General features: G+C 33.8%; 2 protein-coding genes across 2 annotated transcripts; both read right to left on the bottom strand.

The window, feature by feature from the left end:
* Positions 1–166: 166 nt before the first annotated feature.
* On the bottom strand, positions 167–5,971 carry LOC107032531 (beta-galactosidase 3-like). The gene is made up of 18 exons (XM_015234137.2): positions 5,810–5,971; positions 5,639–5,734; positions 5,369–5,481; positions 5,199–5,265; positions 4,709–4,801; positions 4,364–4,507; positions 4,044–4,132; positions 3,853–3,958; positions 3,283–3,370; positions 3,069–3,187; positions 2,558–2,722; positions 2,064–2,242; positions 1,880–1,989; positions 1,672–1,781; positions 1,320–1,430; positions 1,134–1,244; positions 608–810; positions 167–523 (listed from the first exon to the last, which is right to left on the bottom strand). Exons 1-18 carry the CDS (start codon positions 5,969–5,971, stop codon positions 406–408), a joined length of 2,184 nt encoding a protein of 727 aa, XP_015089623.1. The 3' UTR covers positions 167–405.
* A 6,915-nt stretch (positions 5,972–12,886) lies between these two features.
* Positions 12,887–24,942, bottom strand: LOC107032520 (RNA-binding protein 28). Its single transcript, XM_015234126.2, has 19 exons — positions 24,844–24,942; positions 24,711–24,771; positions 24,513–24,549; positions 23,980–24,110; positions 23,766–23,861; positions 23,507–23,671; positions 22,674–22,761; positions 21,342–21,475; positions 20,860–20,999; positions 19,338–19,388; positions 19,127–19,209; positions 18,995–19,049; positions 17,782–17,896; positions 15,798–16,290; positions 15,514–15,727; positions 15,349–15,419; positions 14,241–14,409; positions 14,031–14,160; positions 12,887–13,951 (listed from the first exon to the last, which is right to left on the bottom strand). Exons 1-19 carry the CDS (start codon positions 24,940–24,942, stop codon positions 13,248–13,250), a joined length of 3,036 nt encoding a protein of 1,011 aa, XP_015089612.1. The 3' UTR covers positions 12,887–13,247.
* Between the last annotated feature and the right edge of the window lie 1,707 nt (positions 24,943–26,649).

The raw sequence follows: 26,649 nt of genomic DNA, 5'->3' as shown, positions 1-26,649 counted from the left end.
ATCTCCCCTTGACATAGGGGATTTTGAGGTATTATATCTATTTTGTACTAAAATTTACTTTGCTAAGGAGATGCAATTTAGTTGCACGTTTTTGTAACACAAATTAACGGCTTAGATTGCAGGGACCTTGAGGGTGTGGGAAGTACAAAAGAAAAAGAATCTAAAGCAATTGAAAATTGAAATTTTGATCAGAATCCTTTTTTCCAACAATAACTTGTAAATATATACACTGATGAGGAAGACAAGCAGTGGCATTGCAACCGTATTTTGAACAAAGATAATTTTGCAAAGCAAATAAGCTAATTATTGCTGAAAAAACTAGAATAGGAGTTTTTTCATAGAACTATTTCGTTCTATGAGACCAAACTTTACTTTCTAAGTAGTGGTACCTAAATAATATCATATCTATACATGTGTAATTGACCGTTTGACAAGAGAAATCTTTGATGCATCCCCACCTATCTCCTCAAAAACTACCAGCAAGTTCCCAGTTGGCTTCAACCAAGATCGAGGAACGTGGTACCTAAAAGAAACCAATATGTTAAAGAGTTAGCAACCATTTTAATCTTCTCATTTATCAAGTAACATACTAAAGTTATCTGCATACCATCTTTGAGTTGGCTGGCCACAACCAGATTGGCACTTTCCTTGTCTGTATGTAGCTGCATAAGTACAAGGACTGCAGTTACCAGTGGCATAAGCGGTCCAGTATCTTCCAATGCTCTGTCCATTGATCCATACTTGACCTTTTCCCATACTACCCATGTCCAGTGCTAATGGATCACTTCCTCCTGGTGCATTGAAATATACCTGAAAGTTTCATGAAGAATCTCAGTAGTCATGGTCATGATCAAGGTTCCACCTTTTCATTTCTCATTACTACAGCTCTATACAAAAATATTAATCTTATCTTCAAACATCAATAATCTAACTCTTAATATCAGGAAGTGTGATCAATTCTGATGTTTCAAAAGTTACAGCAAATAGTATACAAGTGATCTCCATCAGCGAGTACATTTTTTAAGGGTTCTTCGTATTACTTTTTTCCTCAAGTACTAATCATCTGTAAAGCAATTCAATTTGGAAATTCTTCGGTCCTGTCCTCCATATGTACAGAAGCAAAAAACATATACCTTGTACCATGTAAGAGGTTGTCGCTGTCTTGCTATCAAAGAGCCTCCTACCCATTCAGCAGCAGATATTGCATTTGAAGCCAAGTTCATGGCCTCGCCTCTCAACCCCACCTGTGCAAAAACATTCAAAGTTGTGGTAAGGACATATAAGAGGCCAAAGCATGAAAAAGAAATTAGGATTGGCACCTGATATGACCATTTCTGCCATGATAAGTCCCTTTGACCCTTGTCTAGCCCATGAAGAACGACTGGCCCAAGGACTCCTGCACTCCATGTCTCATAACGTGCTCCGTTGTTCTTCAATTACGACAAACCAACACACAAAGGTGAAACCAATTTTGACAAGCAAGAAAGTGATAGTGATTTATGAGATCCACAATGCAGAAATATCTTCCCACCATCCATGCCCAAACTCAAGTTGTAAAACTTAGTTGTTGCTACTAAGGTTTATTCTAAAAATCTGACACTTGTTCCCCTCATATTGAATTTATTGAGAATCTTTGATATCTTGAGTGTGAGTCTTAAAAAAGAGACTAACCGGCAATCCAACAGCTACACTGAGTAGAGAAATTCTGTTTATTCCAGCATGCAGGTTAACACCTCCTGTAAATGTAACTCTTCGGTTTTCTCGGTTTCCATAAACTGAACCTGTAAATGGAACCGGGAACTCTTAAAAGGAATCTAACATTTGATGTTTCTCAATAATAAAATGTTACCATGAGTCAACTAAAGGAGAGCATTTGCACCTGAAAGCCGTCCATTAACATAAACGTGCAAGGCATGGCCTGCTGACTGCACAGCAAGAGTCAGATGTTGCCCTCGATGTAGAAATGATTCAGCTGAATTTATCTCGACGCTGAAAAGTTCAATGACATGGTCAGACAGATATACACGTTTGTCAGCAGGCATATAAAATGTTTTCTTTCATACCTAGTGGTGTACCAGAGGTAGTCACTCATATCCCTGGTAACATTTAATTGCTCCAACAGACCAACAACAGTGAACTTTGAATCCGCGTCAATGGTGGATACATCTTCGCTAAATGTTTCCCAAGTGCGCAGTTGTACATTTGTGGGCAGCATTTGTGCAGTGGATGTCTTGACTCCAATCTGATTTGAAGAGCAAAAAAATACACTGTAAGTTGGCAACTGAGTACCTCCTACGTACCGTAGCTTCAATTTTCATCTTTGTAGATCATGTTAATGGGAATAAAATGCCAAGTGTTTGTTTAGTAGACACAACATTGTCAACTATTATGAATTTATTATTTTCTTAGGAAGTAGGGAGTAGATGGTATATTAAGTATGATAATAACCTAACGTTAGCAACGGGGAAATATTTATTTGTGAATGACTCTTCAGCTCCAATGAATAAAAGAAGAGGACATACAACAGGAGTAAGTTACTATTGTAATATATACATACCCTGGCAGTATTATATACAACATTTTTACAGTCTGGAAGAATGCTTATTGACCAAGGTGGCAGATCGTAATGTTGGTGCCTAAATGTCACCCTTGCAGTTGAACTCAAATGGTAATTTGCAAGAAAAGCAGCACAATGTCCAGAGCCGGAAGAAAATACATGTGCCTGCAAAATGGAGAAGATTTCAGAGTTTTAAAAGGTCAAACATATATGAATCGGATATGTAAAAGAATATGTCAATGTAATAAAAAGAGAGAACAAAGAATTATTGATCATCTATATTCATTAGAAATTTAAACATTGATTTGCATACTCATTCTCTGTGTCAGGGTTGAAATACTTAAGAAACCAATATTTCTTTTTAATTTGCACCCGCTTCGTCAAAGCAGTAGTGGTGGGTGTTGTGGTACTCCGCATCAACTGGCATCCGTGTCTACTCATAGTAACACCCCTACCCCCAAAATCTGATGAAAAGAGTCAACAAAACGAGGAAAAGAGATAAGAAAGGCACCTGTTCATAGTTCCCTAAGACAGTAACGGTAGGATCAGCAGAAATCAGTGCTGGTTCACATAACTTGACAGCCTTATGAAGCTCCTTCAAATGGTCATACTTTGGCTGCCTAATCAAGCCTATAAAATAAGCACGGAGAACTAGTTAGTATATACGAGGAAGTTGAACTACATGTGAAGTTGTGCATCTAAATGGTACTAGCTCAGTCTCTGACCATATTCATCAATAGGAGCATCATAGTCATAGCTGGTAGTGATAAAAGGCCCTCCAGCTGTTCTTCCAAAGTTGGTTCCCCCATGATACTGTTCAAAGAGAAAAAAGAAACATCAGTTAAGGTAAAAAGTATCATCACAAGTTGCACGCATGATTGATTCCATAGCGCCAGTAAATCTCTTGATTGTTTATAAGTAAAATTATTTATATCATTAATTTTTTTAGAAATGACTAGTGTAGTAGAACTCTTGATACCATTTTCTTATGTTCATTTGGTAAGACTTTAATATGTAATGTCTGAAGAATGAGAAGTACATAAAAGCCACTGAATTTAACAGTTAAGACTTGGTGATGGGTCAAGATGAAAATTCAGATAACTATAGAAGATTATTTTCCGAAGCACGGGTAATTTTGCATTACAAATTTCGTGCATCAACATAATAGACATGCACTTTTAAACAACAGGCATATCATCAATTGATATACAACTTCGGAGAAGTAGTTATTAGTTAAATTCCATATACAGAAGCTGCAGTAATGAGATTTCAAAAGCTGTAGGAAATCCACCCACCATATAATAATTCACCAAAGAGCCACCTTTTTGAATGAACCGAGCAACTGCAAAGGCCAAATCTTCAACTGGTCGATGATGAACTGGACCACCAAAATCATCAAACCTTTACACATGAAGAAAATTGAGTAAATCATCCCAACATGGAAAAGTACTAATCATACAGCAAATGCCAAGTATAATGAATTTACCAGCCACTCCATGCCTCTGTCCATATTGTTGGCTTGTTAGGTTTGTTAGGGGAAAAATAATCACAATAAAAACCATTGCAGGTGTTTATCTGTCACCAAAATAAAACTTTTAAGTTTAGCATAACACTAGGTAATCCCAAGCACTCACAATCAGCTTTCCTATATAATTGACTTTCTATAAGAAATATTTTCTAATCTGGTAATATGAGGGACAAATCGAAACGAGTTGAAAGAAGGAGCCAAAAGAATTGAGTGTTGCACTCAGTTTACTTAATGAACAAAGCAAAGCCAATCTTGTATAGTGCGAAAAAACATCTTACCACTGGATCAGGGGCATCATCCTCCTTGCACATGACCCACGGGACCCCAGTACCCATTTCAACAGCCATTTTAGCTGCCCAAGTCATGTATGCATGACCTGGAGCACCATATTGTTTTATTTCTAACCCATACTCGTTCTCAATCTGCATCAACACTTCTAAACATAAGTATCTATGATGCTTCATTATTGCAAAGCATCATATTGCACATGGGATGAGGAAAGAAAACTGATGATCCAGACTATGAGTTTCCTCACATGTCATTAAATTGCTTTAACTTTTAAGTACACCCCAGATGCCTCAATATGTGGCTTCTATCATGAGTGAAATGGTAGAAAATCATACCTGAGACAGAATGATAGGACCACCTTGGGTCTGAAATAGCTTCTCCTTCTTCATCATTTGGACAATTTTCGTGGTGAATCTTTGCATTTCCCTCTGCAAGACAGAAATTACAGTCCACTGTGATTTAGCTTCCAAGATAAACAACAACAACAACAATTTCATAACAAGGGGGGTCTGAGGAGGGTGGTGTATGTGCAGCCTTACACCAAAATTCTACTACACATTAGGATGTTCCAAGAATACTACTTTTCCACCTGAACCAACAACAACATATCCACGTAATCCCAGTCGTGGGTGGGGTCTTGGAATGGTAGAGGAGTATAAGCATACCTTATCCCTACCTTGTCAGGTTGAGGGATTGTTTCCAATAGACCGAAGCAAAAACACAACATTTATGAAGACATAAGTAAACTTTTCTAGTTGAACCGTTGCCATAAATGCAATCCCCTTCTGAAGGGTGTGCCTCTGTGTGTGTGAGAGAGAGAATTACCTTGAAAGGTTCATTATTGGTTCTAAAGCTGATTCCAGGAACATACTTCAACCATACAGGAAAACCACTGAAATTAGAAAAAAAGTTATTCAGAGCATTTGGCATCAGAAAGTAAAGACAATCATAAATCAAAGCTCACATAGTAATTTAATAACAAAAATCAAACTTACCCAAAATTCCACTCTCCACAAATATAAGGCCCAATTCGAAGATGCATATAAAGCCCTGCCTTCTGAATCAGCTTTATGAACCGAACTAAATCATTACGCCCCTCAAAGTTGTACTATAAACCCACAAAAATTAAACATTAATACACCATTTTCACCAATGCTTCTCAGAAAAAGAAAGAACTACAACTATATATGACAAAAAAAGAAATCAAGATTTGGCAGTAAAGTATTCACAATGAACAATTAAAACAAGAAGAAAGTGTAAAGTACATTGCCAGGTGAAGGTTCATGAAGATTCCAAAACACATAGGTTTCTATAACATCCAATCCTCCATCTTTTGCCTTCTGTATAATGCCCTCCCACATCTGCATTTTGTCCATTGTTAAACCAAGAACAACAATAAAAAATTGAAAAAGAGCAACAAAAAAAAAAAGCCATACATCAGGGGTGCTTCTTGGGTAATGAACAGAACCAGAAAACAGAATTTTTCTTTGTCCATTGATAATGAGAGATTTCTTATCATAACTAACACTACAATAACAAATCTTAGACCCAAAAATCAACACAAAAAATATCAAGAACCATTTGGTATTTATACCCATTTTGATTTTACTTGGAAAAAGAATATGCAATATGCTTATCTCACAACAATGGTGGAGAAAGCAAAGTGGGAAATGATAAAATGTGAATAAAGAAGAAAGAGAGAAGGCCTGCAAAAGTGCAAACAAAAAAGGACACTGACAAGAATTCACAAAAGGCTAAGAATGTCTGTGACAGATAATCACACACTGAGAAAGAAAAAAAGTAACAGTATTTTGGATTTTGTTACTCTGCATTTAACAATAACTCAATGGTCATAAATGTCAAATGAATTTTTTTGGTTGTATTTTGCAGCAAATGCCACTCCCAAGTCTCAATCTTTATAGATACAGACACCGCCGACCTCTCGCTTTTGGTTCTTCAAGAAATTATGTTTTTTCTCTCTCACACAAAATTTCTAGATTTTTTAGTCATAGTCTTGTGACTAACCTAAACTTTAATAATTTGAAATTTTGAAATTAAACGGTTCAGTAATTTTACTACTTCTATTTACTATATAGTTTTTTTATTTATTTAATATTTTTATTTATAATATTGAATTATCATAATTTAATTTAATTTGAAAATCAAAATAATCTTAAAACATAACAATTAAATATGGAAGGAAAAAATAACAAGGTTTGGCCTTCTGTTGTCATTTCTTTTTTATTAGTATTTATATCAATAATTATTTTCTTAATGAACGAGAAATTATTAAATATAGTCTTTTTGTTATTATAAAAATAAAGATATAGTCCACGTATAATCTACTTTTATCAAATTTCACTTATATAATTACCCTACCTATATAGGGCTGTTGTTAGTGTTGTATATATGTTTTAGCTAATAAACTAAGGTCCTCAAGAGTACTATACTGTATATTCAAAATTAAGTGGGAGCTTCGTGATTGTTAATTATTTGGAATTTATAATTATTGGTAATGATTAATTCAAATTGTATTTACATTCAAAACTCCTTATGAAAAATATAAAGGTGCTCTAAATACTAATTAAACCAAGAGAGAAGGGATTGGATGCTACTCCGTGTCATTTTTTAGAACAGATAAATTCATGATTTAAATTTAATAAATTTAAAATTTACAATAAAAAAATCAAGTAAATTTATTTAATTTTATAGCTAAGTTTTAAATTCGCCTCTATCTTTTGGGATAGCATAGAGATATATTCAATTTCTCTTTTTCTTCCCTTCTCAACATCAAAAGATAAATTATAAAATGTAAAAGAAAAAAAAGTTCCAATTCTAAATTAGTAGCACCGCTACTTAAATATATCCATTAATGAAAGCTTAACACTATTTAATTTGCTTTAATACCTTTTGGATATATATAATTTTAAAAACAATAGAAAAGGCTTCGTCTAAGTTTTAATTTCACTTTTAATAATATAATTTTATTCCTTTTTCCAACAAAAAAAAAAGACGGAATTGAAATTATTGCATTTACTTATTTGGCCCACCAAATATTAAAAAAAAGATATCCATATCTAAGTCATCTAATTTATGATGGCAACATAAAGAGAATTGGAACTGAAAGATTATAAAAGACGCAATATATGTAAATGTACTTTTCTCTGTAACATAATTTATTGTAATTTTAATTTTGGCAATGTTTTATGACGAGGGCATTTCTTGCCACGCAAAAATTTAAATTTATTTTCATGTTGGTACTTATCTCAAATTATATTAATTTATTATAGTTAGTAATGAAATTAATTAAAAAACATGTATTAAATTAATTACAATTAAGTGGTAGAAGTTATTAACATATGTGTTATGTAAGAAAGATTTTGTATATTATAACTTAAGCTAAAATAAATATCGAGTGTGAGTAAGTTTTTTCTAACCTGGTGTTTGGTTAGATTTCTTATGATTTAGGTTTGTTAATTAAGTAGTTGAAAGCTTTCATTTGGAATGATCAGTAACTGAACTGTCAAGTTAAGCACATTATAATTTACATATTACTTAATTTCATGTTTGATGTGTTCCATTAAATAGGTAATTGGGTGCAACTGCTTCCTATTTTTTTGGACAATCCTTCCTGGTATGATTCACCAAATTTCATATTTTAAGTAAACTGAATTATTGATTAATTATAAGACATAAAAATGATTAATACTCTTGTTAGACAAATTATTTGTCAAAAGCAATTATTCATCACCATAACGGGTAATCTTGTATAAAGGAGATAAATCAATTACATAAACATATATGGAGATATATTAAGTACATATACATTTATGTTTACTGCATAGTTAAGTGACCTTATTGAAGTTTTTTTACAAAATTTATATCAAATTAAAATGTTGGGATCGCTGTAATATAAAGGGAAAGTTCAATCTTGGAGAAGTCATCTTTTAGGTCCTTTTAAGGCCTAGCTCATTTAATCTATTTAATTAAATAAGTCTTATATATATATATATATATATATATGTATATATATATGTATATATGTATATATATATGTATATATATATATATATATATATATATGAATGACTTAGATTTGAAGATTTAATATTTGGTAATTTAATTTGTATAAATTGTTTATTAAAATTCAAATTTAATATTTAAATTTTAAATTTAGAAAATATTTATCCGTTACAAAAAGTTTGTCTATTCAGATAGGGAGCATTTTGTTTTTTTCAGAGCAATTAAAGGTTATGTCTATCCTAGAAAAGGATCGATTCTTTCATGAAAGATCATTTGATCATGAAAGAACAGGACTATCATGAAAAGTCACGTGTTTACGAAAGAATATGATACTTAATCAAAAAAAAAACATAATATTTATAAAAAGCCATCTTTTAAGTTTTATAAATACAAAGCATTTTCATAAGTAGTATATTTAATAGCATATATATACCTCCGGCTTTGTTGTATTCTGATAGTTTTTTGTCATCTCTCTTAAGAATATTCCGACAATAATTTTCAAAAAATAGTTAAAATTTTAATTTCTCTGCGCGCTGTTTTTTTTTTCAATTTTATTAGGTACTCCATTAAAGTATGAATAGGTTGTGTCAAATCGTCAAATAATTACCTCTTACCATAAATCTTAGTCAGCGTCAATCTTACACTTCACAACGTATACAGTAAATTTCATTATTTTATTCTTTGCAATAATTATGAATGCACACTGTCATTACACACCAAGGCGCTGTCATCTTAAATACTTTTGGTTGAGAGCAATCAGCCGTGACAGTACGTACTTAGACATAATAATACGTAATTTCATTTTTTTAAAATGTTATTTATACCTAATATTTTCACTTCACGTATTATTATTATTATATAAATTAAAAATTTCGACAAAGCTGACACGTGACAATCCTTGAAGTAACATATTATTGTCCTATATATATACAACTAGATACACGCGTCCGTGCAAAAAGCCTACAAAATTAGATTGTCAGATTTGGAGGTAGCAGTAAGATCTCTGTCTCCAGAGAAGGCATGAGGGTTTTCTAAAAGTCTCCTCTCATTACTTATGGATAAAGCTCTTAAGCTTAAGCTTTGACGAACTGAAAGATCTTCCCATTCTAAATAAGAATGAGAGTCTTTCAACTTCATGTGCTCCTTTGGCTGGGTTTGAGAGAGAGAGCACCGGCCTAATATCTGTTATTTTTTGTTTCATTATATGTGATAAAGATAAAATTTAGAGAGTTAATTAAATTATCGTATGATTTTAAATATTTTAAGTTATTAATTATTGTAATTTATAATATCTTGTGTAATTTTAAATAATATATGTTATTTTCCTTGTCCCAATATATATGACACAAATAGAATTTCAAAAGTCAATATGTTGTTAATTATCGCGTGGAACCACACATGTGAAGCAGACATATTGGTTGTCACTTGTGTTGTTAAGATGGAACAACTAAAATATGAATAAGAAATATATTTATGTATACGAAATGTCCAAAGCCTCAAATCAATAAATATTCTGAAATTAATCAAAGACCTCTACTAATTAAAACACAAATTTTCAATGTGAAAATCTCATAAATCAATTAGTAGATGTAGAGGTTTTTAATTATCGAAATAATACTCCTTCCGTCCACTATATATCGTCATACATTCCATTTTTAAAGTCAAATCATAAAAATTTTGACTAACATTTTATAATATATTTTTTCATTATACTGATATGCAAAAAATTACAATATAATTTTTGAGTATCTAAATTTTTTGTTTTAATATCAAACTAATGTAATTTACGTGACAAATAAAAGTGGACGGAGAGAATAATTGATTTACGGAGAAAAAAAAGATGAAATTAAAACAGAGATGTTGGCAAGGTTTGAAGTCCCAGACCTTGGGGTTAAAATGTCAAGCCTAATCCAATAGGCCAAACAGATAGTTATGTGAATAAGCACATAGCTGAAACAAACATACCTTCAGCTATGTACTTATTGCCACTTATATATAAATGGTAGATATGCGTAAATATCTCACACATTTAGCCTTCTTTTTTTTGGTATACCAGCAAAATTGTGATGATATATCGACATTATTGCAAACATATACCGTCAACGTCTAAACCGAAGAAACATAGTAGAGTAGTAGCAGGTGAAGGTCAACAGAATACAAAATTATAAGATTACTGTGGTTGCAACTACACTTAATTAAATGTCATAATCCTAATATTCGAGGGTTAGTTGTAAATATGTAAACAAAAAATGATAACATACCTTTAGAATAAAGAAATACATAAGAGGGGTCATGAGGAAAGTAAAATAGCACACAAGTGGGGTGGACATAGGATGCTTCCCATGTAATGTGTTATATGTGTTGCCTTCATATCAATGGAAGAAGAATTACTACTTTTTTGAAAACTTTGGTTAAAGGGAATTAACATGACCCACTTTTCCACTTCCCATGTGATCCTTACATGTTCATAAGCCTTCCACTTCTTTTTTTGTCCTCATTTACAATTTCACAATGCCCACATATTTTACTGATCAGATCTTGTTGTATTCACTAAGTCACAATTCACAAACAAACAATTGAAAAAGAGTTGTTCTATTCTCATAGTATGTTAAGTCAATATTGAATAAGTAAAAATAAACGAAGCGAAAACTTTGTTGCACTATTATATGAGTCTCTAATCCCAATTCAATAGCTTGATGTTTTAAGACATTACAATTTACGAGTATGGAGACATAACCTAAAATTGTATAATGTAATGCTTTTATACGCAAGAGTAAATATAAAATGTGAAAATTTGTATTCCAATAAAGATAGTACTAAAATAATATGGTATCATTGTCGGTTTGCTTTTGCAACTTGGCAGCTCCGTGAGATAGTGTTTATATTATTGCATGTGACTATTCGTAAAATAATGTGTGGGGCAGTTGCTAAATGGTTAAAAGTATTTCTCTTCGTTTGTTTTATTCCATTTGCGTACACTCAACTACTTGACATCTACACGTATCAGATGGATGGAATGATAAATATCTTTTATTCTTAATTAAAGATTTTGAATTTATATTTTGGATATGGAGTTATTTTTAGTAGAAATAAGAATATTTTCTCATGTAAATTTAAATTGATTTAACCTTAAACACCGATGCATAGTGAGAAACAAGAAAGTAAGGTGTACTTGACATCTTCATTAAGCTTATTAGTTATAATCACTAAATTGTATACCAAAATCCAATAATTGTGGTTTCCTAATTTAAAGTTAGCTAGCCATAGAAGCAAAAAAATTTTTTAAAAAATGTCTATGTTAAGCATGAATTGATGACTTGAAGATGTTCAACCACTTAAAATTGATCAAGTTGAATTGAAAATGTAACAAAATTTAACACCATGACTCAATACATCTTAAATTTATTTACTTAAAATAGTATAAATGAGCTGGACATTAGGATCAATCCTTATCATTATGAACATCATAGTCAATTCCTATTTTTTTGGTAATTAACATGATGTGACATATTTTTCTTGAATAGTTGAATTATATGCCAGAGCTGATTGGCTGGTTTGGAGGGATCTTTAGGATGGTCCGAGCACTAACCTTTCCTCTCGTCTAATCATAGATTTTTGAAGTTAAAATTCATAATTTGAAAATTTAATCGAGTTTTAAGGTCAAATAAATATTTAAAGATAAATTTCTGAAATAGATAGTCAAACACTAGTTAAATCTATGAGAAAAACAAATAAATATATGCATGAAAAAAAAATTAGACGAAGATTTAACATAACATGATTAGATGGAAGCAGGCAGAAGAAATCTTTTTTTCTTTTTTAAAAGTTGATTTTTGATAAAACTTTAATATAATTAATTGAACAGACAGGACAGATTGTAGGTTAACAAAAATCATATAAAAAAGAGTGAGATGAGATCTAACAAGATAGCCCAACCCCTTATCATGAATAATTATCTTAGAAAAAAAAAGCTATAGAGAGTGCCGTAGTGAACTATCTTCATTTTTCTGTGGGAATTTATTGCTTTTCACTTGGAAAAAGTGGATGAGGATTATGTGGAGCCAAAAAAAATAATATTAGTATATATACTCAAAGGGATTCAAAGGACATATAAAATGTTCTTATCAACATCATCATTAATATGATCAAATAATACAACCTCAATCAAAAGGGGCAAAAGACAGACATGACAAGTAATTTGAACTTAACACGTTTTGGATAAGAGTTATTGACGTGCCTTGATTATCTTTACAAGTTTCAATTTATTCATGGATAAGTTTTCGGAACCAAAAACAAAGAGAAAATTGGATAAGCAAACTGTCACCATTCGAGCAGTGAATATGATGTTATCTTATCAACGATACTTTGTGTACCCATTATTATGACCACATGCAAGTGATCGATATCGATCATAATATATCACATCTAACATTATGACATTGTCCAGACCAAAAGTTATTCCGTTTTATTTAGTTCACTTATACTAGATCGAAATGCCACAAGGCATCCAGAAAATTACACGTTGATATCAGATCATTAATCCCAGAAAATTGCCAAAATAGCAGTAAACGTAGTTCAGAAAATGTTACAAGGAATAGGTACCAACTCTCTACTGGGAACATTTTAGCATAATTTCGATCCCTCATCTCAAATCCTGTAACCCTGATCTCAGGGGCTAGGAAGAGAATGAAACACAAAGTCTATGACCAAAAATGTAATCCCATATTTTAAAACTAAATATTGTTATGAGAGATATTTTATGGAGAAAATACAACAAAATAGTACAAACCGAAAAACGATGATTCTCACCTATCACAATAAAATTAAGCTACACAAGAACCTGTGAATGGTTTAGGATTGGAACCATCTCTTAAGCTGCTTAGAGCGCTGCTGGTTACTATTAGTTTGATTAGAACTGCTGCGAGTGAATTTGGATGTATATTGTTCAATTAGCATATCTAGCTTGTCTATTCCATCTCGTCCAACTGCATCTTTCTTCTTTTTATCCTTTTTCCGGTTCTGTAAACTGACGCTTTGTTTTTGTTGGTTAGTTTTATCTTCGAATTTCCTCTTTGTTGCTCTTGCTGCAACGTCTTCTTTTTGTCCAACCTTGGGAGTAGCATTACCTGTTTTTTCACTACCAAAGCCACCATGCCTTTTTCCTTCTTGATTATCGTTTAGCTTCTGTTTTGCGCCTCCTAGCTTTTTACCTTCCTTCTTGTTCTTCTCATCTCTTTTTTCTGCAGAGAAGGCAGCTCCTTTAACACCTTTATTTTTTGGTTGATCTCCATCTTTACTACCTGAAACTGATGACACATTGCCTTCCCTTGAAGTGACACCTCTGACACGCTTGTTTGTTGCTTCATCTTCTCCTGTGGACTTCCGTTTTCTTGATTGTTTATCGCGGGTATCCCGTTCATTTGTATTGTCATTCTTCTGCAAATCTTCTTTGTTCCTGTTAAAACCTTGCTGCTGAAATTTCTGACGAAGCTTCATTGTTTGGATATTGTCAAGAGCAAACTCCACTATTGGTCGATGCTCAGGACCAAAAGTCTCTGAAAATAGATAAATACTCAGATATAGAAATGTAAAATGCTAAAAGTCACCAGATATCAAAAAACTAAAGACACTTGCCAGGATTGTTGTTAAGAACTCTCAAAGCCACAAGTGCATGTTCATGCTCTGAAAACTCAAGAAAAGCTACTCCACGAGAATGATTCTTTGCCACTGCTTGTCCTTTTTTCACGTCCTTCAAAAACTTTATCTGCAACACAGAAAAGTATAATGAAGTTGCAAGAATAATATAGCCAAACTGCAAAGACTAAACTTCAAAGGAAAGCTCACCTGCCGGATAACAGGCTTTTGCTTAGTAGCACGAGAAGTAACTGCATCAATGCAAAGTGTCTTCAGCTGTTTTTCAGTCATTGACTTGGGAACATTGTACATAATCAGCCGTGTCCTTGACACATGGAAATTTGGGGACTTCAGCTTGATAATCTTCTTTTCTTGCAGCCTACGCAATGAACAACGTTAGCATTGCAAGCTATACAGGAACTTACAAAACATTTTAAAACTGCAATAGAACAGCTCCAGAACTTCCTAAAACATTCTGCATCTAATACAACAACTACCACTAGACCTCAGTCACTAACAAGTAGTGGTTAACGATATGAATCCTCATTCACCATGTTACTTCATTTGAACTCATCTGTCAATCCAATAAAAGCATTCTGCATCAAATGAGTTCTTTTATTTGCTGAAGCATTGATTACCTAAAAAAACTCATTTGATATATTAAACAGCAAAAAAAAACATTTGAGTAGCAAAAAATGTTGCAAAGGCCATCAAAAGAAGTAAGAAGGTAAAGTAAATAATTATATATTCACCTAATTTATTAGCTAATCAATTCATTTCCACAACATAAAGTGAAAAGAAAGGAATAGATAGTTCGATGCTAATTGCACCGGCAGATCAAAATTAAATAAAGAGGAGATCACTTGTTAACCATTGAATGCAGAAACCCTGCTAGAATTATTGAAAAGAAGTAACTACCAATAGGAAATGTGGCCTGAGGGGGCAAAACTGAAAATCTTCGAACTAAGCAAAATCAACCTTCATTGTCTTGTCTTAATGAGGAGCTCCAATTCTTTAACATATTATCATTACTATTACCACAAGTTCATCTATCTACCCCTATCATATATTGCTTTTGTGCTCTGGACATATAGACTTCTTTAAAAGGATCACTCTTGGTCTACGAATTAATGTCCCATAACACCTTAAAGAAGCTTTTGTCAAAAGAGAGTTATAGTAGAGAAAAAAAGGAGGGCAGTTTCTGTCGCCAAAAAACTATAGATGAACTCAGCTGATATGAAGTCAATTGTTAGAATGTTTTCCTTTCAAGATTCACCAGTTTGAATATAAGATAACTTTTGAGTTTTGTGAGACTGACCCCTTGCGCTTTGACATATCACCCACTGAAACACCTTCAGCAGCTGGGGTGCCCTCCAAAATAAGACCCTCCTGTTACAGACCAGAATAAAATTACATCCACATTACCTAGAGATCTCAATTAAGAAGTTAAATGCCCGGGACGGCATTACCAATAGAAGCCAACCTTTGCCAGGTAAAGGTTGCGATGGTCATTATCCTCCTTTTTAGTCTTCTGCAAATCCTTATCATGAGCAGCTTTTTTGTCCAAGGCCTTCAAAATTTTTAACTGCCGACCCTTCAGAAAGACACCTAAACCATCCACAACACTGGCAGCGGAAATAGCAGCTTCAGCAGATGCTGCTGTTTTAAATTTGAGAAATCCAGTACCCCTTGGTCGTCTGCAAAATGTAGAATAAGCTTAATAGAGTCATTAGACAGCAAAGAGTAAACACATAGTAGAGCTCATACTTGGTGACTTGTTCAAGAACTGGAGCAAAGTACTCCACTTCACCAAAAGCTGAAAACCGTTGTTTGACTTCTCCATAATCAACATCAAAAGGAAGGTTGCTAATGAAAACTGTCCCCTGCAGATCATCTGCTCCCTCACTCTGCATATCTTTAACCTCTTTGTCCTTACCCGAAACATCATCTAGTGCTTTATTCGGAGTAGATGCATCAAGTGGTTCATCCAGGGGGAGAATAGTTTCAACATCCTTTCCCTTCTTTTGGGGACTTGAAATATCATTTGCAGGAGTAGCTGTCACTATTGAAGTTGGAGAAATAAAGTTCTGAAGAATTTTTTTTGCAATGTCTGCTTCCTCATCAAAGTTAACTTCGGTCTGATTATCTTCTTCTAAAAGGTCAGAGTCATCTTCGTCCCCTTCAGCTTGCTGAGATTTTCCATCAATGTCAATGTCTTCATCCTCCGTATCACTACCACTATCATCTTTTGCGCTCTGTTCTGCAGAAGCAATATTGTAGATTCAATTATTCCCGAACTCATGAAACAACACATTTAAGAGCATAAACAGAGTAACTGGCATAACAGTATTAACATCATCACCAACCACCATAAACAAAATTTGAGAAACGGAAGAACTAGCTGCAGAACAGTTTAGATGAATATGAAGTGACAACCATCAAGAATTCAACATTCTTTTTTTGACGACCAAAAAAAAAAAAAAGAAATTCAAGATTCTCAAGATCAGACCTAACAAAGGTTTAAAAAAGAAATCAGCGAGAGGGCCATCCATAGTTGTACCCTCGAACATTAGGAAGAGGCAATCACACAGCACCTATACAATGGTATTGTAGTTGGCAATTTTAAGGTCAATTTAAGGAGGTTGGATAATATGTTGATGGGGTGCTAAAAAGATACTTCTGAGTTACAACAGAAGGAAAAGAGAAACATTTTGAAGGAAAAAAATGGATAGGAAGCCGAAGCATGATCAAACAACAATGATAAGCTCTTGTGGAATGAAACCCAAAATACCTAAACTATTGGTAACAGGTCTCTACAAGTCACTCATCACACATTAGGTACCCAGACACTGAAGGACATTTACATTCATTCAACTTCAGTCCTCAATGAACTTTAGATCGCTTCCTATATAGAGGAGAAATTTTGGAAACTAGGACTTCTCAAGTCACCAAGCAAAACAAGACTTGTACAAATGGATATTATATTGAACAAATTAAAACTGAACCAGTTTTGAGGCATGAAGATTTTAACAAGGCATGGGAAATAAAATTAGCATCCAAACACATTTGACTAACAACGCCAAAGCAGCTAAGATATGTTAAGAAGTAATCATCCATTTATGTAGCAGGAGCAGGAGAATCTTAATTATAAATTATAGCCCGAAGAATGCAACAACTACTAAGGCATAATTAGCATTTTAGTTTCAGCTTAATCTAGACAGGTCTAAGTCCATTGCACTGTATGCAAAATTGCCTTTTTCCCCTCATCTTGTGCAACTCTAGTACACATACTACTTGAAACAGACCTTGACATGGAGCAAGGAAAAGAAGATGAAAAAACTATGGCTCGAGGGATTTTCTAAAAGTTAAAAAACAACACATACAGATCATCCGCAATAATTTTCCCACTAAGGTCTGCTCAATATAATATTAATATCAAATTGGTCATTTCACAAGTACTCACTAAAATAAATAAGAAAAAGAAAGCCAAAGAATTAATGTGAGCCACCTAATCTATACCCTGACTTGGTTCAATGGTGTATTAACTTCAGACATTAATAATTTAAATAATTTATCAAAATCTGGGCACAAATAGGTCCGAATATATGAAGTACGCTAAGAAGTGGATGCCACATTAGTACTTTATTTTCATGACTAAGATAAATTTGCTCGATATGATTAGATTAAGCCAAGGATAACATATCTAGCAAACTATAACAGGATATTCTCAGACAAAAAGAAAGAGGCTTACCATCTATTGCAGTTGCAGAAGATTGACCACCAGATGCATAAACCTTTTTGGAAACGGCCCAATCAACAGCAATAGTTCGTTTATTCATTGTTTTCCCATTAAATGTCTTAATAGCCTAAAAAGAGATAGACGAAACAAAAATAGGGATTAGACTAGATAAGAATCCAAAGGTACAACCCAGAAAAACTTCAGTGGTGTAAGCTCATTCCATACATCGTAAGCATAAATTGGAAGTACATTGTGATTTTTACCATTTACATATACTCCTTATAAAAGCGAAATTCTGATCATACTTATTCAAAGATGCAAACTGCAGCCAAAAGTTAACAATGTTAACTAAGCCTTAGGGGCATGTAATGGTTATGTTTGAGATCATGTACTAATTTGTGCTACCAAAAATCATGTCATATCACAAAAGCACTCTATTCATAAAGAGTAAACAAGGAGAGCAGCTAAATTTAGCTGTGGTATTACACCAAATCTTACAGTGAGGTCAATGTCAATTGAACTCTCTCCTGTCTCCTTCTTCTTTTCACTAATGTCATGGGCAGTTAATTGACAATTCTACCTGACCCCTGTTTTCCAACTGGTTCGAAGTCCATTTCATGGGACCCAGTCGCCTACAAAGAACTTGCCAGAAGACCAAGATTACCTAATACATAAATCGCTTTGGTCTGTGGAATCGAAAAGAGTTCACAAATTACTAACTAATCCTAACTGCAATCAGCCAAAGGTAGGCTTCTTTAGAAGATACCTTTTTCAATAAACAAGAAACCTCCAAAGGGCTACCTGTTGCACTGTTCGAAACCATGTGTATCCCCCCCCCCCAAACCCCAAACTCCTCCATCAGGTTCAAAGTCCATCTTATAATTCCCAATGGTCCACACTATAGAGAACTTGCCAGAAGACCACAACAACAACATACCCAGTGAAATCCCACTATGTGGGGTCTTGGGAGGGTAGACCTTACCACTACCTCGTGAAGATAAGGAGGTTGCTTCCGAAAGACCCTTGGCTCAAGTGCCAGAAGACAAGACTATGTAATACATAGATCACTTTGGTCTGTGGAATTGAAAAGAGTTCACAATATCTTTATAGTTCACTTTCTCTCAGACTTTAACAGCTTCTCAATTTCAAAGTAGAACATAGCCGTTGAATGAACCAATTTAAAGCCTTATTAATAAAGTTACTTGATATAAATATGAGTTCATACATTCTCTGCATCCTGCTTCGTTGTAAATTTCACAAATGCAAATCCCTTTGATAACCTGCAAAAATGCTAACTAATGGTTACTAGTGGCAATTAACAATAACAAATTTAAATTTGCAATGGGAAGTCCCTTACCCTGTCTCAAAATTCTTAGGGATAAACACATCCCACACGAAGCCAACTTTTGAGAACATATCTTTTATCTCATTCACTTTGGCCTACGTTTGATTGTCAAGCTCAAAGGTCAGAGCTCTGTGAGCACACGTGAATACAATGGAAAATGGTACACTAAATCTGGATTAGCTTATGAAATAGAACTAATAAAGTGAAGAGCATAAGGAAAGACCTTAAAAGGAAGATTCCTCAATATAAGCTTCCACCGTTGAGTCTTTGAACCCTGGTAAGAAATATATTAGTAAGAAAGTGCAAGTCAATCAGCTTAATAATACATTACAAAATTAGGCAACTTGAAAAAAGTGTCCAATAAAAGGAAACAAGACCTCTTCCAAACAAGAATGTCGCACAAGACATTTATACAAGTTAAAGATGTGGGCAGTGGCGTATGGCCGTACACATTATCCTTCTCAGGAGGTGTCAGCGTTCAAAGAAGTGAACGATGGGACAAATCACTATCAAATCATATTAAATCGTAAATTTTGCTAAATAAAATGAGTTGATATTGGTAGTATCTGGTTAATTAAGAAGTGAAAGAATCTATATTGACAATGAGATTTTATTTGCTAAATAACTTTGCTCTACAAGCATTCAAATATTTGTAGTGATTAAAGTGTTTTAATCATTCTTAGACTATTGGTTATTTGGTTTAGCTTGCCTTTTTCAGGAGAGAGGTTAGTGGTATAAGTCACAGTGATAACCTTAATAGCAGTAACAACATGAAAATCCTAAGCTTGAATCATAGTTACACAACTTGGTGTGAGCCCATTTATGCTAGCCTTGTGCTAGGGACTAGGATTATCTCAGCAGTCTGTGCTAGTGGATTGGACATGCACAGGGGATTTGTCGAGATACATCTAAATTAACCAGATACTACCAATATCAAAAAGGGACAGGATTCAAATGGAAGTAATAACATGGAGAACCATGAGGACCCCCCACAGAGAACTGCTTGACATGTAAATAAGGAGAATTAACTCATATTCCCTTTTTTCTTTATTTTGGACTTTCAGATGCCAAACGCTTACTCCTGGTCAACAAAGCATAGCAATAGTTAAGCAGAATAATAAAAACCTGAGACCTAGCTAAGGAATTATATTATTTAACAGGAAAGGCAACAAAATTTTCACTTTGAAGCCACTAGGTCATGCTGGCTGACATCACCAATTTTCGGGCTAAGAAGGAGCTACCCGGAATTCTAAGCCTAACTCTGTGTGTGTGTGTGTGGTGGTTGGGGGGGCCAGTGAAATGTTGCTAGAAATACACGCAGCTTCGCAATAGAAACTGAAAGGACATGTCGCACAAGTGCACATTCCCATATTGATTCTACTTATTCTGACAAAGGTAATTGTCGAGGACTTCTTCCTAAGCATGCATTAATGTAAAACAGTCTATTTGCACACCACGAGGAGGATTTATGACTTCAATTCCTGAATGTCTGCCCTAGGGGTGTCTTATCGGTACAATACCAGGGAGCTTATTCTTCAGCTCTCAGGCATTTCTACAAGACTTCAATTTCAATACTGACCCAAGCATCTCATACCACTATGTTTTAGACACCGATTATCATTATTTAGGACATATCCAACAATTGCAAAACTGCTTAAACCTTCCCCAGAAAAGCCAGATCACTTGACAAAAAGCTAATAAAACAGAAGCATCCAATTATCTAAAAAAAACGACAGCAACGTAACCTCTCCACCAAGTTGTCGTGCCCAAAGCGTTGCTCCATGTACTTCTTTTTGGTGTAATGATGCAACACAAGCTTGAGCTGATTTGACACTAGTGAAAAGTACAGATGAAGCATCCATTTGACAACCATCATGTGCTAGCCCTAGAGCATTCATAGATTTGTAAAATATATTAGCCACTGATTCACAAATAACATGTCTTATAACTTCCTTTGGAATTCATGATAGAACTTGTTTCTTCCAGGGGGGAAAAGGTAATCACTTCAAAGCCAAAATCCTCAACAGCTTTTTGCTGATTTAATCCACTGAGATCACTATTCAAAATTAAGTAGTACTAACTAAAAATTGTTGACTTGGGTCTCTTTTGCCAAGCACATTGTTTTTAAGAAAAAATTAAATTTAAAGAAAGTCACTATGGGATTAATCTGGGCAAAAATGGATGCCCAAAACAAATGAAAGGGGGAAGCATATTTAGTTGGTTTTACCATGATTTTCAATCTCTTCTTTTGGAAGAGGGTAAGTAATAGAACATATGGTGCCACACTCCGCCGCAAGCTGGTGAGCCTCTTTTGCCATATTTGCATTTACAATTCCTCCTATTATAACTGTCCTGGCGACCCTGTTCAACATGAAAGAAGACATAAAAAAAAAAAAAGGAAGATTTATACCAGTCAAATACAGGAAAGGAAAAACTACACAATCACAAATACAACATGCAAATGCATAACTTCAATTGCCAAACAGTGATGGGGCATGGCTGCGACTCTTTTGATAAATAATAATTAGTTGATGTAGGGGGGAGAACTCCCTTCAAGTGTTACAAAAGGTATAGCCATATAGCACCTACACAAGAATATGGTTCCTTAAAAAAGAAACTCAACCATCTAAACAGGAACTTCATGGATGCATTAAAAATAAAAGGTTATCTGTGAGCTATACAAGATCCCTTTCAACCCCACCCCCACCCCCTCTAAACTCAAAAGTGTGATATACCTGAAGTTTTAACATAACAATTTAAGGTCAACGGAAAAATTGCTCTTAAAAAGTCAATAATCACTTCTGTCTCAAAAAAAAGTCAATAATCACTTCTAGACAAATTGTACATGAATATGCAGCTACAAACTTTTGCCTCTCAAAAAACTGTGTGAACACGCATAAAATTTTATATTGGTAAAATGAGGGAGATTAAAAACGTCACAAGAGATTGTAGTTTCGACGCCGGTAAAATACCTTAGCACCTAAGTAGTGCCTAGAAAGACATCATATGTCTGACACAAGAACTCCAAAATTAGGCAAGCAAGACAAGATATTAGAGCACTAGTCCACCAAAAATGAAAAGAATCTAGAGTAACAATGGATAATAGCACAACAATTATCATCCTACAGCAATTTACAGAAGACTAATCCACCAGTCCCTTGAGTTTTAGTACTTCATATTTGGTCGATAATTAACCGTGCAAACATAAACTCCAGAATACAACTTATTTTGGACCGAGAAATTGTTGTTATTGTAGTTGTCGCAATACCAAAATTATTATCAACAGAAATTGACAGAGTGCAAAACGATATCTATAAGTAGGTTCAGCAGAATATTTATTTATATGACAAGGAAAACTTGCAGCCACCACCCTTTGGGTGCGCACAAGGTAAAACCCCCGCTCCTATGCAATAGCTCGCAAACCACATAGGAGAGGTAACCAACACTAGGCAAGCCCGATGCGACGAGCTCTAGGTTCAGCAGAATATTTTCATCATAAAGAAAAATAGTGAAATTTAACAAATGAAAGTGCGGAAATATCAAATACACAAGAAATTACCTCTGCTTTCCTGAATAATTTCCTTCATCAGCTGCACCATTGGAAAGCAATGTAGCCTTTTTTTTCCTAGCGGGTTTACCTGAGTTCTCTGACAACAATAAGTTACATTGTCAGGGGATGTGTTAATAAAGTAAAATCCCACTATGTGATTGGATTTCGTATTACTGATTAATCTAAATCACCAATAAACATTAAAAACAGAAATCATTAACTCATATGATACTCATCATTGAATCTAAAAGTAAATCATCGCATTTTTTTCGAGAAATAAAAGTTAAATAGTTTCACTCGATGAATAAATACAAAACTCATGCAAAGTGTTATCTTTTTTATAAGTCTTATATATTATTTATTCTATTATTTTTTATCAAGTAAAAAAAATATTATTAATGATAAGTGGGCCAAAATCGACCACATACAAGAGGTTTTCCGAAAGAAGTAGAAAACCTACAACACTTATTCAAACATAATTATCTGTTCAAGAATCTTGAAATACTTACTGAAGTATATATTTTTATAAATGTCAAAAAACAATTGTATAAACTGATATCTAAAATATGATGCCTCTTAAATTTGAGTTCATATATTATTGAGACATGTTATATGGCAAGTCATGACTCATAAACAGCCATTATCAAATTAGTGAAATGCCAAGTGGGTTGCCAAAGGTATGTATAAAAGATGTGCATTGAATGTATTAACCGATCCTTTGGTTTAATATGTAACAACTTGAGGCATTCAGTTTAAAGCATCACTGGGTTCTCAGGCAGCAACTAGATACTAAAGAGCTACATTTAGATTGAAAATAACACCCATATGCTATAGCTCAGAACCTGTTCCTTGCCGGCTTGAAGCTTGTTTGTGCTTAGCTGCTTCGGTAGAAGCACCATCTTTCCCGTCTTTTTCTTGTGCAATACTTTGTGGGTTTGAAGCTTGTTTGTGCTTAGCTGATTCAGTAGAAGGACCGTTCTTGCCGTCCTTTGCTTGTGCGGTACTTCCTAAATAATATATAATTGATAGAAAAGTCAAAGACTGTTGGTGTAATTTTCTTAATTGAAATGTGGCCCATATTTCCAAATCAAACTAAAGTACCTGTTCCCTCCATGTTTGAAGCTTCTTTGTCCTCAACTGATTCAACTGATTCAGCAGAAGGACCATCCTTGCCGTCTTTTGCTTTTGCAGTGCTTTCTAAATAATATAATTGATAGAAAAGTCAAACTAGCAACACTGGGGTATTTTCTGTTAGGGTAGTTGTCCTTGTTGAACATGGCAAAATTTTCCATTTGAAAACCAAAGTAGCACAAACCTTGATCCCCCTTTGATTGCCGTTGTTCACGAGGAGCACGCTGCATAGCCTGTTTGACACCAATTTTCCTTCCTCCAACCACTGATCCATTCTTTAGCTCGATGGACCGGTTAGCATCGTCTACAGATGCACTATGACAACATGTATGAGGAAGAATGAGTTGCAGAATATATGAGCCACGTACACAAGATGGGGAAAAAGTACCACTGAACATAATTCTCTCATGTAACTTTATCAATTACGAAGCAATACTTCAATCTATAACTTCATTACAATGTCAAATCATGTAAAGTTGGAACCTCACATTCAAAGATAATAAAAAAAACAATTTTGGAAAAAGTTCAAGAACAAGAATGCTGAATAATTATGAACAAAGTGATATATTCTATGCAGATAATGAGCAAAGGAAAAGAACCATGTTATTTATCGCATTCAATTTTCAAACTACTGTAATGTCATTAAATCAGAAATTTTGAGAAGGCCCAGACACTCTTAACAGAAAAGAAAAAAAAACAATTAATGCATTGACTTACAATTGGACAAAGCCAAAACCCCGGTGCTCGCTTGAACCTATGCACACAAAAGTGAAGAAAATTGAAGAAGAAACGTCATCAAGATGTAAGAAACTTGAGATGGAGACTTAATAAGTTTCAAGAAAGACTGATACCTAGTAATAGGCAACTGAAAAACAACACCACTTGTTGAATTACAAAATTTTCAATAGAAATTACCTTTATTGGTAACCATAAAACACCGCCTAATTGGTCCAACTTCACTGAACGTCTCCTCCAACTGCAGATAATTAGTAGCTTTGTTATTACGCAATGCTTAGAATCTTGAAATTAAGGATGAAGAAGAAATTACCTGAGCATTAGTGAAAGAATAAGGTAAATTGTTAACAAAAATAGTGGAAGGTGAGTGTTGGCTATCGCCACCAGACATCGTCTTCTTGTTTTTTCCCATCTATACGATTGTCAAGAAGCAATGGCGTTTCGATTGTCAAGAACACCGAAGAAGAAGCAATGGCGTTTCTTGTTTCTGCGCTAAACAAAATTTTTAGGGGTTTATGGAAGAGGGGTTTTTCGATTTCGGGTCAGGACGCTTTCTTGTGGGCATTGGGTCTGAAGTGAATTGGGCTTGACCTAGAATGTACTTATTTATAGTTGAGGGTCAATATAAACCCAACGCGCACAATAAAAAGTGGGCCGATTTCACGGTTGCAACTCGAAAAACACCGTGTACAAATATATTATGGGCAAATTATAGAAATCACGTACTTTTAAGGTAAAATTATAATTTATTCCTTAAAAGTTTATAGTTATAAAAATGTCTCAAAATGGATACAATAATATCAGCACTGATACATCAATCTAATGCGCGAGATACACTAATTTAATGCGCGAGATACATTTTATACATGATACACTGATCTGATGTGCGAGATACATTAATTTAAAACGCGAGATACACTAATATGATGTGTGAGGTACATTTTATACATGATACACTGATCTGATGTGCGAGATACATTAATTTAAAACGCGAAATACACTAATATGATGTGTGAGGTACATTTTATACATGATACATCCATTAATTTGATGCGCGAGATACATTAATGTGATGCACAAAAATGAGAAATTTTGAAATTTTCTAAAACTTATAAAGAATAATGGTAACAACTAACTAAAAGGCGGGATTTTCGTAATCAATTCATATATCAAATGGCCATGTAATGTTAATAAGTAGAGGTGCCAAATAGACGGATTAAGCTAAATTCGAGAAATGTCAAATAAATGAATCGATTATTAACCCGCTTATATGTTATTTGGACTAAAGTGATTTAGATTAAAATGAGCTAAAAATTGAGTTATAAACTCAATTTGTTTAATTCTTACTAAATTGTAAATTTAAAGTTTGTTTTTTATTGAATACCTAATTTTAAAAATCCTTTAAATTCTTCAGAACATAAAATTTCATGAACTAATTTAGTCTAATATATCAATCCAGATTTAAAATAGACTGAACTAGGTGGAATAAAATGAATCCAGATAATAAATAAAAAGGCAGATTTTTAACTAATCATAACATAAACAGATTGGATTAGTCATGATTTTATGAGTTTGACTAGGAAACAAATTTATCCACATCATTTCTTACATCATCAACAAGGGGAAACTAATACTTTAATATTTGCATAAGATTTCAACAATATAAAGGTGCAACAGATCGATGGATTGCTTCTCTTTTGATCATATCAAATTCGGTTGAAGCTATGAATATCAAAACCTTGTTAGGTGAATGCTTTCACTTAATGGGCCTCTACACGAAGTGTATTCGAAATAATCGGACTCTATAGTAATGATAAAATATATGATAAGATATAGTATAATTAGTTTATTTATATCAATATGATTAGTATGTATACATCAAAAATAAATTTGTTATATATATAAAATAGTAAGTAATATAATTTTTCATCAAAGAGGATTTAAACAAGCCTATTGACTCTAAGAGGTCGTTTGATACAAAGATTTAAAATGCAAGGATTAGTAACACAGGGATCAGTAGTGCATAAATTATTTATGCAAAATAAAAATTTTAATCAAATGGTTGGTTCATTATTTTCACTTCATTTTGTGTTTACTATAAAAGACATCTTTCAGTTAT

Source organism: Solanum pennellii, chromosome 1, assembly GCF_001406875.1.
Source record: "Solanum pennellii chromosome 1, SPENNV200".
In the NCBI taxonomy this organism is placed as follows: Eukaryota; Viridiplantae; Streptophyta; class Magnoliopsida; order Solanales; family Solanaceae; genus Solanum; species Solanum pennellii.
The sequence above is the reverse complement of the archived record's forward strand: the minus strand, read 5'-3'. Positions and strand labels throughout refer to the sequence as shown.